The sequence below is a fragment of the Buteo buteo genome, chromosome 21, assembly GCF_964188355.1.
Source record: "Buteo buteo chromosome 21, bButBut1.hap1.1, whole genome shotgun sequence".
Taxonomy (NCBI): Eukaryota; Metazoa; Chordata; class Aves; order Accipitriformes; family Accipitridae; genus Buteo; species Buteo buteo.
In genome coordinates, this window is record NC_134191.1 from 7694446 (window position 1) to 7709878 (window position 15433).

A 15433-nucleotide genomic window follows, 5' to 3' on the forward strand; every position below is an offset into this window, starting at 1 on the left:
TCCATACGTGGTGCTGTACGGATGGATTTCTTGCACAGGGTTTTGCTAAGTGGTCTTGGGATTGTGGAAAGCTCCCATGACCTCATGCTGGCGGCTGGGAGTTGAGCTGTTCCTACTGCGTGATGGGAGCAATATCCTGATTTATCCCTGCTGCGGTGGCTGCCTGTGACAGGTCTGGCAAGCTGCTGTCAGCAGAACTGTGCAGTGGATGCCTTGACCTCCGCTGGGCAGAGGAGGAAGGTGGAGCTGCTTCCTCGCCGAGCCTGCCTGCCAGAGACATGATTCAGATATTACAGTTAATTGACTGCACTGATCTTGCTGCCAGAAAGGGATAATATTCAATGAGTCGCTTGTCTTTCAGTTGCTGCTGTCCAAGACCCTGCAAGCACCTTATAAAAACCAGTCCTGTGACTTGGCTGACTGGTTGCCCGGAGGTCCGGGCTCTCCCACGCCCTCCCCTTCTCATTTTACCTGCTGCTCTGCTTAAGCCTCGGTGCTTTGCAAGAGCCTACCTGGGGAGGAGGCGATGGCTATTTACTGAATGACCCAGAGTGAAGACGGGATTTGTCACAATTTCACCATATCTCTCTGCTTCCGATTAAAGCCTCGCTCCACAGAGGCGGGGGTTGCTCTGCAAAAGGCTAAGGATCCTGGTGGAAATTAATGCCATCAGCCCCTGGTAGCAGAGGGAACTTGACTCAAAGCAGATCGAAACTCACCGCGGGTACTGGCTCGAAACGCCATCAGCCCACAGCCCCGTTGTGCTGGGTGCTGCGTATTTTTATGGATAGCCCTGAGCTTGCAGCTGGAGGGCAGGATGAGATAAGAAGCCCACATGGCAGATGAAAACCGATCGGCCCCTTGTGCTGCTGAATACGAAATGAGGAAGGAAGCTTGTAAATACCACACCAAGGAGGCCGGCGTGTGCCGCAAGGATGGGCTGGCGGTCGTACAAGCCCTAGCGCTGCCGCTCGCTTCTTGGTCTGCTCATCTGCCACCCAACTGGAGTTTATTTGTTAACACCCCTTCCCAAAGCCGGCTCCCAGCAGAGCTGCCGCTGAACCGGCTTTCTTCTCTGCACCGCACTGGAGAGCAATGCCAGGCTGGAGAACGAACGAGCCTATAGCCGACGGCTCCAGGATCTGGCCCATCATATTTTTGTGATGATGCTAGGAAAATATAGAGCAAACAATGCTGCAGGAATAACTTAGCCCACATAATCTATACAAGAGCTGTTCCCATGATGTTTGCTCAGTCCCCGACTAATTTAGCACGTGGGACGGGCTGGCAGATTATGCAGCGAGACATGCTAATTCGGGCCTGCGGTTCATGTGAAAGAATGACGAGACACTCTGGGAGACAATGTGAGCTAATATTAGGCACCAGGCAGGGAGTCAGGAATCCTAATCCCGACTGCCACTGACCTGCTCCCAGGCCCTGCATCCCTCTTTGGAGCTGCTTGGAGAAAAGGAGCATCTCCCTTTATGTTCAGCTGAGTTAACCCTGGGAGCTGTTTATCCCAGCCAAGGCTTCTGGCTGTTATTATATATAAATAGTAAAGATGATTATAATCTTTCCATAGCGGGTATGGCATTGCAGGGGTAGCGCTTCGTATCCAAGATGCTGCTTTCATTGGACCAAGCTCATACGTGCAGTAGATGCTGCTTTAACATGAAGATGCTCTTGCGGGACCAGCAAGCAGTAAGTTGATCAGGGAGGTTTCGGTGAAGATACAGCATCAGGCACCGCCATGAATTCTTCTGCTTCAGTGCTTCAAAAAGCGAGACAGGGTTTGTATATCTTCCAAATCACCGAGTGATATCTTGTGGTGTGTTAATTGGCTCTGCTTCTGAGAACATTTATGTGTGTGCTCAGCCTTACACATGTGGCTTGTCTGATGCCTGTAAATTACTCTCATGAGCAAAGTAAAGCCGGTCCCCAGATGGCTGCAGGATCAGGGCCATGCTGCGTGTTGCTGCCTTGTCTGTCGTGGCTTTTGCCGGAATTATAATTATGACCCAGAGAGGGACACCCCAGCTACGCCTCCCTACTGAAGGGAGAGCACATCGATGCTGCTCCACAGGAGCTCCTTCCCAAACCCCCGCTTGTCCCATCGTTGTGCCTTATAGCTACCTTTTTATTTAATTTTTTTTTTTAATGTTGTTGGGGGTACTTGGGCAAACTTTTTGTAAGGATGAAATCAGTTCTCTATGATAGAAATCTTTCCCCCATTCAGAGTTTTTATGGGGGAAAGGGGATTTCTGCTGTTTATTCTGTATACAGAATTGCTATTAATATTTTATACTTCGATTCTTCTCTTTTAAGGGAAAAAACCTGCACAGTGGAGCTGGTGGACAAGATACTGCACTGATTCAATCCCATGTGCCAGTTAGTTTTGGAAAGCTGAGCTTTTGTGGCTAGTTTTATTTTCAAACCAAATCATGAGATTGACACCTTTAATTAGCTCCACACAAGCTGTTTGAACCAGGCTGTGCTATGGGGAGAGGTGGGTTATTCTGAGCTTTTTTTTCTTCCTGCTTTTTTTTCCGTATTTAAACCATCAGACTTGAATATCCATCCGTCACAAGGGCCTATCAATTTAATCAACATGCAGCATCTCTGAAAGGTTCAGGCTTTGCCTCTTCTTTATGGTGCCATAAAGACTTGCAGCAGAAGTCTTTCCTGATTTAGCTGTCTCCTGCTAGTTTTCAGGATTTTTAGGGGGATTGAATAGCAAGTTTTATGTGTTGAAGATAAATAGAGAAAATAGAGAGGAGGTACAGAGCATGGGATGGAGAGATGGTACTGCGTAGGGAGCAGGGGAAGGATGGGGAATGACATCTCCATTAGCCTCAGCAGAGCTGATGGTGGAGTTTGAGGATGTGACGTGGCTTTCTGTGCATCTGCAGAGGGCAGGAGGAAGGTAATAAAGGAGGAGAGAATGAGACTTTTGGGGCCTGAGGTGAGTTTGGGCGAGTGTTGGTGCCTTGGGCAGTTGTGTTGAGCCCTCACACCACAAATCAGAGGCGAGCCCTTTTCCTTTTTGAGCAACAGAAGCAGAAAGTGGGAGGTTTATCAGCTGAGACAGATGAACTGGGATAGCTTATCTTAGCAGGGCAGAGCTATTGTCTACTGAAAAGTCTCTGGTAACTCATGTGGAGCCATTAAAATAGCAAAAGAAAAATTCCTGGGGAAGAATGTGACTTAATATCTACCAGACTAGGGGCAGGAACTTGTTCCTTCTGTGACTAGATCATAGTCAAGAAAGGCTAGAAAAGTCAAGACTTTTCTTTTTCTTTTTTTTTTTTTAAATTTTTTTTTTTCTCCTTTTTGGAAATAGGAGTTGGAAATGTTTCTGTGTGTACCAGATCTCCACTCCCATAAAATCTGCCTGAAATGGATAAAAGTTGAAACATGTGGCAGGCTCAGCTTCCTTTGCAAAGTCAATCTGATCCTTGCTCTAACCAACAGGCTGTGCCCTCTCCCTCTGCTCCTGACTTCTCGGGAGCTTTCCAAGGCTGGGAGCAGCCTGACTCCCTCCTTGCCAAAAAGCCGCACCCACAGCAATCGTATCCTCGAACAGCCGCGGCTTCTGCAGGGGAGATATGCCCCAAAAGACTAATAAACTCAAGAGCACAAATGCTGATGGAAGTTAATGAGATCTACAATTTTCAGTTGTGTAGGGTTGTTTGTTTGTTTGTTTTGTTTTGGTGGGGTTTTTTTGGTTTTGGTTTTTGTTTTTTTTTTTTAGAATCTCGCCCATTGGTTTCATGCTATCTGTAAGACACCCCAAGGCCGGCATCTCCAGGAGGGCATACCTGCTGCCAGGCGGTCACTGCGTGCCCTTGTGCTTCCACCCAATAAGCTCAACAGCATCCCAATATACCCGTCCTGTTGTGTGTTATTTAAGCCATAGGATATGACAGAGCATGTTTTATGGAGCCATTAATTTATGCTGTGGGTGACTTTAACCACCCAAGAAGTATATTAATGGTCCTATAAAATACACCCTGGAGTGTCTTAATATGGTTATGAGATTGATCTTCAACTTTATATTCCACTGTGTGTGATATTATTGAAATAAATTGCAGAGGAAGGTGACACGGGATCCCAGTAAGGGGTGACTTGCCTTTTTCTTAGGATCCCATGGTCACAGATTCACTCTGGGGAGTGAGCCCTGGGATGGGATCCAGCCACCCTGCTGCAGGAGGCTGGAGATGTCCCAGGCAAGGTGCTGCCTTCGGGGACAGACCTTGCTGGCCCAGCTCTGCCAACAACCTTAGGCAGAACCTGTCTGCGCTGGCTGGTCTGTGGCTCTGACCAGAACTGATCGTGTCCTGACCCTTGGGAGGTTTGCTAAAATACAGGCTTCAATCGGTATCTGGAGTTGGGTCATCTGTTGAAACGTTTGCTAGAGCCAGGACTCAAAGCAGCGGCAGCCCGGCTCCTCCTTGCTACCAGAGAGCAGTACCAGTTTGTCCAGAAACCTTGGATGTCACATTGAGAATTCTTCTGCAATAAAAGTTAGGTGGGATTACTATGAAAAGCAGTTCCTGTTTGGGAAATAGAGCAATGCATGGCTCTCCTACCGACAGCTGCTGGTAGCATGAGTGTACCAACAGGAAACCTCAACGTCTGAAAGGCTGGACCTTGTTTAAAGTATCTTTTTCTCCCAGGATCCACATACTCAGGCTTTCAAAGCCTCAAGGCCTGTGACGTCAAAGTATTGAGGGTTTGGGGTTTAGCTGGAAATTAAGAATAAATTCTGATGTATTAAATAATCTGTACTTTTGTTTGTAGCCTTAATCGTTGTCATCTTTTTTTACACTCTCTGGTGGGAGTGGATGGCTCTGAAGTCTCACAAACCCACAACGTTCTCAGTGACTAGACAGGGTTTTTTCATCCCCAAACAAGTAACACTGTGGTTTTCTCTGGTTTTAGTATGAAATTTGAGAGAATGATTTGATGCTTGGGGGAGCTTTGACCCATTTTAAAATCCAGGACACAGCATGAAATTTCAGAGGCGCTTATGAGACCAAGACCACGGGTCGATATCCTATTTGAAAGAACCATTTTAGCTGTTGTTGTGTGGTTGCAGCGGGGCTGAAAGCATGTGGAGCACCTTCTGAAGAGGGAAGAAAGCACCAGCCCACTCATCCCAACAGATTAGAGGCTGCCAAGAGACGGGCCACCAAATCACGGCGACTGCAGACAAAAGAGCAAGAAAATTGGACTCTCCTTAAAGCTCTGGGCCAGCTCGAGTCGGGTTTTATAACGCTGTTGTGGGCTGCGAGCTGATTAAGAGCGTGCTGTCCTGGGTGAGATGAGGCTGGACCAGCAGCTGCAGGTGAGGTGGGATGGCTGCAGCCAGTCTCGCTCGGATGAGGGATGTGCCCGAGCTTCCCCCTGCTCCGGGTTAATGTTCAGCTGCTCCCCGGGGTGCCCTGTGAAGCTTCATTAATTAATGTTTATAAACCGCTTAGAGACCCTTGCAAAAAGGAGGGTATTGTTATTGGAACGGCAGTTGTTGGAGATTAAGATGGTCTGTTAATCATTAAATCAGTGCCCTGCAAAGGCAGGACCACCGTCCCCCGGGAGAGAGGCCGTGCTGCGCAGCTGAAATGCGAAGGCAGGTTTTTGTATGGGGTAATGACCTGATTATCCATCAGGCTGGTGTCAGGGACTCTTCTGGGCAGGAGGAGCCCTGCCACAGGTCACGGGCTCACCGCTGTTAATGCCTAACCAAGGGCTTCCTTTAAATAGAGGTGGTTGGAGCAGCTATGTCCTGAAATCATCTTGCTGCAGCAGTAAGGTGCTGGGCAGTCGCAGGGTCAGGAATGAGGACAACGAAAAATCTTGGCTATATTTGAGCTGTTAGAAGTGATGCCAGCTTCCAGCATCTAGGGCTATCCTGACTAACGGCTTGACCAACTGGTCCTTACTGGACGCAACTAGGAGATAAAACGGTAGGAAGTTGGTCACGGAGGAAAACGGAAGGGAAAGTCTTCAAAAGAAAGTTCTGCTTGAGGTTTGTGGGGTTTGTTAATTGCCAGCAAGAACAATTTTGGGAACACAGTGGCCCAGACACGAGCACGGCATTAGGATTACGACGGGAACAGCTCACACTTGCATTAGCGTTGCAGTGTTTGTAAACAAACGGAAAAAGGCCCTCGGAAATTTGTCATCTCATAAATCTTGCTAGCGAAATTGTTTTTCAGAATAGTGTTTTTCAAAAATTTTTCCATGAGGCATGAGTAGTTCTGTAAGATCTATTCAGGGCAGCCACAGCTCATGTGATACTCACATGGATCCCAGATGAATTTTAGCTTAGCAGGGCTGTCACATAACACGTCCCGCAAAATGATGGTGATGAAAATATGTCACACCCAGCTCTCAGCTGTGAACAAGAGTCCCCTTGCGCTGTGAGCTCACACGTGTGACACAACTATCAGCCGGTATGCAGATGAGATTAAACCCTTCCCCGCCAGCCGTGCTGCTGCTCCCCAGGGTTCGTGGGCCTCCCGAGCATTTATTCCCCGGGGGATTTAGCCTGATCACTGATCCAGTCTTTACTGGTGAAGGCACGATAAAAAGCATGCCATCGTCCTAAAAGTGACAAATTGGGCAGCCAGTTACAGAGATAGCAAAAGCAGACGTAAGGCAGTTATTGCTGCTCAAACATAGGGGATCAGCACAGCTTTAAGTGTGAAAATTAAGTATTAAAGTTCCAAACGGAGAGAAACCTCTTAGAGAGATGGAAGAAAACAGGGGCTCGACATGGCAGGTAATTTGAATTTCATGAGTCCTCTTCTGCATTTGCCGTTCATACCCAGGAAGGCAGGCTCTGCCCCGCTCCTTGGAAGGGGCTCAGCTACTTATTCCAACTTTCTGACCACTGGCAATCCCACCTGCTTCCCATGGAGACCTGGCTAGAGGTGCCCGAGGCAGAGGGGATGGAGCTGACTCATTGCTGTGCTATGTGACATTGGACAAAGCGTTCCTCTTCCCTTGCCTGGAGGTGGCTGTGCCACTCCGGCCAGAGCCCACGGCTTCTGCTGCCGCAGAGCAGCGCCTGCAGCGATGGGGATTTTACGAAATAGCCGTATCAGAGCTCTCGGCTGGGGGAAAGGAGTGATGGGGTTGCAGGGTGTGAGGGAAGGACAGGCTTCCCTACTTCAACGAGGACAGATGTAAGGGCAGGGAAGGTACCTGTCACCCCGCTTTTGAGGTCTGTGAGCTAAGCCTGGCTGATCGGCTCGGCCAGCACCCGAGGACACGAGGCTGAGCTCCATCCCCAGCTATCGCACCCGGGCTCCCCGAGCCTGCCGGCTCTCCGGCATCACAGATCGCTTTGGTACACGCATGGCTTGAGAGATGTGAGATGAGAGAGCGACGCGGACAGCAGCAAAAGTCTGCGGGCTGTACCGGCAGAGCGCACGTCAGGGCAGCGCGGGGAGCGAGACCAGGCTCTTTGTTTCCCTGTGTCACTTCTCAGTCCCGATTAGCAGCAAAATAGGGCACGCATACATCTGACAACTGAATTCCTTGCTGGAAGGGGTTCGGTCATGCGTAAGACTGCTCAAAATGAGGCCTGGCTTTCAGGTTTGGAAGCACGGAGCATGACCTGGAAGGGACAGCTGGTACGTGCACGCTTACTTATTTTCCCCTTTTGAGTTTCGCACCGGTTCTGCGTAACTTTGAAGAGTCGTGGCCAAGGACAAACAAATGGACACACGTCCCTTTCCCCAGCAGACAGACCTCGCTATAGGTCTGTCCAGCTTCTTAACAATTACACGGGGAAAATAAAACGCGAGAAAGTTGTTAACATCACCAATTCAAGCAGCCAGTCAAAAAGTGGAGAGCTAAGGGCACGAGCGCGGCTTTAACTCAGCCTTGCGCAAGCACTTAGATACCGTTTTAATGACAGGCTTGTGCAAGTTTTTCCTGGGGACTCGTACTCCATCGTGCCCTCTCCCGTAACAACCCCTCGGAAAGCGCAGGTGAGCAGCGATTCCAGAGGTTTGCGACTTGGAAAAAAATCCTAGAAATCCTCCCCGGGGAAAGTGAAGGATTACCATCCCTCTTCCCCCAAACCACGAGCATCTTCCAGGGGCCGAACTTCTCCGCGGACCCCCCTGCGCTCCCCAGCCCCTTCTCCGCGGTGACTTAACTCTGCAGACGACTTTCACCCCCAGCCCCTCCGCGGGGTGCGCAGGCACCCCACTTTTTTTTTTTTTTTTTTTTAAATTTTATTTTTTTTTTTTCCCTTCGCAAAAGTTAGCCGTGGGAACGGGGGACCTTCCAACCGCGGCGCGCACCCGTACCGCAGCCGCGGAGGGGGAACCGGGGAGGGAGCGGGGCTCGCCCTTTGGGGTTCTGGGGGGGTTGGCCGTGCCGTGCCGTGCCGTGCCGTGCCGGGGGCGGAGAGGCGGCCGGGGGCCGGGCCGGGCCGGGCCGGGGCGGGGTGTTTGCGAAGGCGCCTGCGCCGGCGGCGCGGAGAGCGGCGGAGCGGGACGGACGCGAGTGTAACAAAACAAACGGGTCTTTGTATCGCCTTAAAGGCGCCGCGCGTTTGCCTTCCGCGCCCGCGGAGAGAGGGGCTAAGCCTAACAAAAAGAGCAGCGCGGGGAGGGCGAGAGGACCGGCCGGATTTGCTTTTACCTTTTTTTTTTTTTTTAATTTTTTTTTTTTTTTTTTTTTTTTTAAATCTAGACGGGAGAGGGACGGCGGGCGGCGAGGCGGGTGCGCGCCCTCCGCGGGCGCGCAGCCGAGCGCGGCCGGAGCGGAGCGTCGGAGCCGGCGGCGATGGCTTGAGGGGTCGCCGGCGTTGGTGGTGGTGGGTCTGCCTATGAGGCAGCGGGTCGGAGCCCCCTGCGCACCTGCTTACCGCGCTTCCGCGGGCGCGGAGGGCCGCGCAGCACCATGTCGCGCGTCGTCCAGAAGAAGAACCACTGGGCCGGCCGGGTGCGGCAATGTTCGCTCACCCGTGGGCCCGGCGGGCAGCTGGGTTTCGCCCTCCTCGGCGGTGCGGAGCACGGCGAGTTCCCTTACGCGGGCGCGGTGGCGGGGGACGGCGAAGCGGCGCTGAGCGAAGGGGAGCTGCTGCTGGAGGTACAGGGGGTCCGCGTTTCGGGCTTACCGCTTTACGACGTGCTGGAAGTGATCCGGAGCTGCAAGGACCCCATCGTGGTGAAAACCGTCCGACAAGGTGCGAGCGGGGACGGGGACGGGGACGGGGGGGTGCGGACCCGCTCCGCGTTGCTCCGCGGGGGAGGTGAAGGGGTCCCCTCCTGTGGTGCTGGGTAGCCAAGGGCGAGCGCGGTAGGGAAGGGAGGGAGAGGCGAACGCGAAGCCCTTCGGGGCGAGCCGGGACCCCGACGGGAGTCGGTCACAGCGGCTGCGCCTCGCACCGCGGGGGCGTTCGCGCCCACTCGTGTGCGCACCTTCACCACCCCCCCGTGCACTTCTGCACCGGCACCTCATCCTCCTGACTCTTGTCTGGAGCCTCCCTGCAGTTTTCTGGCCTGCCTTAAGCACGGCGAGCGATTGCGTGAGACTTTCCCTAAGGCACCGCGGAGCCTCCTGCGCTCCCCCGCGGGGGGCACCCACGGGTGTCGGGGGAGGGAAGGGGGGGGGAAAGCTCTCTGTCCGGGGCTGACCCCTGCGGCGGCCGAGACAGACCCGTAGCTGGGGGAATATGGGAGAGATTCCCTCCTCCAGCAGCTGAGCATCCTTTCGAGCAGCCGCGCTGCTGGGCGACGAGTGGAGTCTTGTTCAAAAAGTGCAGCGTGGGATTGCCGGCTGCCCGCCTTTGGGAAGGGAAAACTGGGACCCTCCTGCGAGGGCAGTTCTCTCTGGCTGAAGGTCAGCTCGGCTTTGGTGTTTTTTGGTTTTTTCTTTTTTTTTTCCCCTGGTTTAGCCCTAGGTGAGGGCACATCCATGCTCCCAGCCCTGCAGCGCGCAGGTGAAGGCATGCACAGGTAGCTCTCCGGTTTGGCTGGGGAAGAGGATAAGAGATGGGGGAAAAAAAAAACCAAACCCAAACCAACAAAAAAAAGCCACTTCACATCCGTGTACATGCAACAGTCACTCAACAGGTTAGCGTAACAGGCCTGGCTAATGGCCTTGTAATTTCCAGGGCAGGACTCGAAGTTAGTTCCAGGAAACTGTTAGTGTTCAGATTGCCCAAAAAATTCCTTAGGGGAAAGTTTATTTGTCATCCAGGCATGTAGGCATCCCAAGTCTTGGGGTTTTGCTGTAGCTGGTAGTGCAAGAGCGTTGGTTTTTTTTTTTTTTTTCCTGTACTTGGTTCAACCCAGCTGGTCGCTGTGGACAAAATTTATGGCCAGCTGGCAGGACCGTCACCTGAAGTCTTGTCCCTCGCCTCACCGATGAGCAGAGCCAGAGGGCTGCAGGCACTCGTGTCACAGCCATCCTTCAAACCTCCGGTACCGGAGCAGATCGCAGCGATGGGTTATCGGAAAGGAGCTGAGCCGGAGCTGGGCTGTGCAATCCTCCTCTGCCACCTGCTCCCCTTTTTGGGGCAACCTCAGCTCAAAACTGCCCCGGGAGCTGATGTACCAAAGCACGGCTACATGTTAGTCATTTCCAAGAGTCAGTAGAAATATTCCAGCCAACAGCGTGGAACTCCCAACAAAACCAGTTTTCTTTAAACAAGAGTGTATCTTCCCTGCTGCGTTTTCTTGGCTTCAGTGGGAAGTGGGGAGGGAAACTGAGCCTGCTGGTTTCCCTGCCCAGACGGGAGGGGGAGAAAAGCATGAAGAAAAGTATGAGGAAATTAGGCAGGGTTTTTTTGCATACTAATTGTTTTAGCAGAAGTGTTAAAATACAGCTTCTGATGTTGCAATGTGATCGGTGTTGGTGGATGAAAGAAGGTGCATTAAAAAAAAACCCCTTCCCAACCAAGCGATTTGTGATTAAACTTTTTGTTATTTTGGAAACACTAGTTAATCTAAATATGAACATGTCATGGGAATATACCAGAAATGACAGAATTGAGTGGTAAATGTCTCTCAGCTCCAGGATATGGTCAAAAGAAGGGGCAGAGAGCTGAGTTTTAGCGTACTGGTTGGGTTTACCTGGAAGTTGGGAGAAAAAGGTTCAAAACCCTGCCTGGAGTCAGGGCAGGCACTTGAACCTTGGACCATCCTCACCTGGAGGTGAGAACCAAGCCCCTGGTTACCGTGGGATTATAGTTTCCCTTTTTTTTTTTTTTTTTCCCCCTCCTTCCCTCCCATCTTTCTGTTTTTTTAAATGCTTTATTAGACAGGAATGTAGAATAGAAAGATATATTTTTTAAAATAATTAAATACTTTTGTGGTCTGGAAAGCAGTTCCCTGTGCCTGTCAATGCTGGCACCTGCACGCTTTTCTGTGCCGAGCGGGGAACTCCCTCGTGGATCAGGATCATAAGCATAGAAAAGGAGAGTGTTTTAATTAAAATGCATTACTTCTGCGTTGATTAAAAATCTCATTATGGGCATGGCAACTGTCATTCAACAGGAGGTGTGTGGCACTAGAGCAGGCAGGAAAGGAGTGTGAAGATTGTAAACACGTTTTTAACTATGATTCTCCTCCTTTTCCTAGTTCTTAGTGCCTAATCGACTGGTGCTGAAGTGCTAGGGCAAAATTAGCCTGGAAATGTATACGTTTTATTGCCTTGTCTATTTTGTATGACATTTACAAGGCTGGAAAAACAGGAAATTTACTATAAATAAGTCAGTCATCTGCAAGCATGAACAGAGAAAATAACTGTTCTGACCTTGCACTTAGTGGAAGACAAGGGACTAGGAGTTGAAACATAGGTGGAATAGGCTATGCACAGGCTATATCATTAAACTAGGGTTTATAGACTTACAGGTCCACATGCAATATTTTTTCTTGCTTTTGTGAGTCGTAAGTTTGAATAGGTTCCCACAAAGTACAAAAAGGGGGAGCCTATATGAATTCTCTTAATTGGAATAACAGTATTTAATACTGCTCGTATGGGATTTCTTGGTCCTTTGCTTACCCTGTGAGAAAGAGTGAGGAAAGCTAAAGAACTTTAATGAAGCTTTCCCTTTCTTGTCCCCTTTTTTGGTATTACATTTAAGAAAAAAATATACCACTATAGTTGCCTGGTTTTGGGGGAGAGAGAGGAAGAATCTGCTGCCATGTATCTTGGTAACTTTCAGAACTGTCAAATGTGTGAAAAAAAAACCCCTCAGTTAACATGTAGTGCTTTTATGACTGACTGTTTCCATCTTACATCTGTGCCTAAGTTCTGATGAAATTGGCAATTGACTCATGTGGAGTTAATAAATGCATTTTTATTATTACTTGGTCTGAGAGTATAGAATTAATAGATTGAATTCTAGGAGCAATGGTCTCATATTCCTGTGTAAAGCTGGCATTGCCTTAACACAATGATTTCTTGGCTGTATTGTGAATATTGTAGCTTCCTTGAATACACTTCACATTTTTCAAAATAGCTTACTTGGATAAATCCATAATATATAGCTTACTTGGATAAATCAATAATAAAATTGGGCTCACTGTTTCTTCTTATATATTTCAATTAACAGAGTCCAGCACAACAGAACAAAAGTTTGTCATGCTGTTCTTCACAAGGGAAGAATTAAGGCTGTATCTATAAAAAATTGACCGTGTTTTGTCTAAGGCAAGGTACCTGCATTTTCTTTTTCCCTCAGTGAGAGGTGGGCACATTCAGAGAGATTTCAGATTGCGGCCTTTTTTTTTTTCTTTTGCTCCTTGTTTAGATGACCTGTGCCAACATATCAAGCCAGATGCTTGGTATGGGAAACTGTCAAAGTTAATATGTTTGCACCCCTATTTTTAAATTGTTTTTTAGTTCTCAGTTCAACACTTTGCTTCCCTAAAAAGTCTCAGGATCCCAAGCTCTAGATGACCAGTTGCTTTGAAACCAGGAGGTGTTGAGAGTTTATGCAATTAATAATTTTCATAGTACTTTGCAGCTGGGACAATCCCACAGTAGGGAGGAGTTGTGGGGGGTTTGTGGTGGGGTTTTTTTTTTTTCAGCCCTACACAGGGCAAACAGGAGCAGGCGTATCCCAAACAGAAAGTCACTGTTTACCCAGCACTATCAGCTTCATTTATTTCTTTTCAAACATTAACTTGACCCTAAGATAAATTCTGAAATACGGTGCAGTGACTCAATGCTTCAATGTCAGGCTGGCATTTGCTATACGAGGCGATCATGAAATGTTGAAATCGGTTACGTGTACTACTCTGAACAAAACCAGCTTCTTTCAAAAAGTTTGCATGAGCTGGTATTTGGACCTTTTCTTTTTATTTTCCCGAGAGAGCTTGTGAGAGAATTGCTGTCTGGGATACTTTTTTTTTTTTCTTTTTTTTTTTTTTTTTTGTAGAACATAAAAAAAAGAAAGAAAAGTTGATGCATCTGTAAGTTTTTGTGTGTTCAGTAGTTTAGCAAACACTGGGAAGCAGAGTGTCACTTTGTTCGTGGGCGACACTGAACATCCCACGCTAAGTAGGTTACGCTGGTGCCTGGCGTTGCAGGGACCGAAAGCAAGCGTTGATGCACGTGTGCCTCCCTGAGATATAGCAGAGCTTGCATTCGGTTTGACGTGCAGGCAGCTGCCTCCGTTGGTTTGGCCAATGAAGGGAAAACATGTTTAGAGAGCGAGCTTTTGCTGTTCCTAGGAGTTTACTTCTGCAGCGTCACGCATGAGCTCCGAAAAGCGTTTCCCTTTAGTCTTTGCGTAGCTGAGTGCCAGTCACTTGCACAGTGAATTCTGTAAGTCGTTTTTCCGTTTGACCCAAATTCTTTTAGGACCCAAGTGGATTTGAAGTGGAGTGAAAGACTTGCCATCCAAAAACTTGGGAGACGTTCGTGCATTTTAGATTTATAAAGCCTCTTTTCACCAGTGACCTGCTGGGATGAGCATTGTGCCGGGCCAGTCACTACTGAAATGTAGAATTAAAAAAAGCAGAATCTCTTTCTTTGCATCACTTCTAATATATTTTGCGACAAATCGGTAGTCTTCTTTCTTTAAAGTAGTACTGCATTTAGGAGTTGTGAAATGTGTATGTCTGTGCATTAAAATAGTGCTGTGAAGAAGACCTTATCTTTACTATGCCTGAATTTACAGTGTAGCACTTGTCAGGATTTAGAAGCTGATCCTGCTTGTGGCAAACCAGTCATCCATCCTCTCCAGAGCCGTGAGGTAACACCCCACAGATGGATGTTACAGCCTAAGTGCCACATCTTTGCTGTTATAAAAATTTTCAGGAATTAATACGGTCCTTCTAATGGCATGAAATGGGATTATGTTTTCCACAATAAGGTTAATCTTTCCACCCATTGAGATGGGACTCCAGGCTCCCCCTTTATGGCCAGTCAGATCACAGAGCAATTAAATCACAATTATACTCTAATTACAAGCAGTCATTCAACATCATTGCAAAATAAGATGTTAACATCATCCTGAGTGTTGTTTTGGTTTATTTTTTAAGACCAAGTTACAACTCCTGCATGAGTGAATTATTGACCTGCTATTGTGAGATTTAAGATTCACCTTCCACGTATCTTGTTAGAAATTTAAGAACTTCTTTTAACAGGTTTGAAGGCCAAACCATCAGTAGCTCCTTGTGTTCCCGTGTTCGGGATTGCCATTTTTCTCTGGCTCAGGTTGCGATCAATTCATGGATCTCTTCTGACTGTTTCTGTATCTCTTCATCTGATGCCTGAGAAATACCCCTAATCCTTTGACAGGGAAAACATTTGCCCAAGGGCAGCTCTATTAAGGTGTAAATAAAGATCTTCTGAGCAGTACTTTTGTGGCTGTGCAGAACTGATGATTTAGGCCAACAGGTCCCTCATTCCTTAGATTTCTTCATCAGCTCAGTTTGAAGGTAACTGAGAAGATGCTGCTGCCTCAAGGGCTTTTTCTATCTCATTAGCAAGGTCTGAGCTGTGGGCAAGGGTAGGATCCTTGGGACCTCTGTTGAGGTTTTTTAAAATAATTGACCAGGTTTGTTGTTTACATTCCCTTACTTCAGTCCAGACACAAGCTATGCTTGCTAGTTATTTCAGGTGTTGGTTTTTTGTTTTTTCTTTTTACGCTCCCTCTTGACTTCAACTGGAACTCGTAAATCAAGGCATATGGGTTTTGATCTTTGTGTGCTGCAAGTGACTTGAAGTTCTTGGTGAAAAGCATGGAGTACTGGTTGTGTATGAGCAAGTGCCGTGAATTTGTAGAAGAACTATGAAGAGTTTGAGGCAAAAGGTTAGCCAAAGGCAGGGATCCTTACTGTGAGCAATTGGTGGTACTTGGAGGGCTGGGACTCAGACCCCTCCATCCCATCTGAGCTCCTTCCAGCTCCATGTCCCAACTCCTAGAGCAGCAAAATATGGGATCCTCGTCATCCGT

The 15433-nt window shown here is 48.5% G+C and overlaps 1 protein-coding gene across 23 annotated transcripts in view; it reads left to right on the forward strand.

Moving 5' to 3' along the window:
• The first annotated feature begins 8294 nt into the window (after positions 1-8294).
• The window catches only part of MAGI1 (membrane associated guanylate kinase, WW and PDZ domain containing 1), a 357068-nt gene continuing 349929 nt past the window's right edge, over positions 8295-15433 (forward strand). For 7 of the 23 annotated variants that reach the window (XM_075053323.1, XM_075053322.1, XM_075053324.1 and 4 more), the window contains exon 1: positions 8301-9208. In XM_075053323.1, coding sequence (XP_074909424.1) covers positions 8923-9208 — 286 coding nt within the window. In that variant the 5' untranslated portion in view covers positions 8301-8922. Of the gene's footprint in view, positions 9209-15433 lie in introns of all 23 variants that reach the window. The other 16 variants (XM_075053319.1, XM_075053325.1, XM_075053334.1 and 13 more) reach the window with 5 other exon arrangements.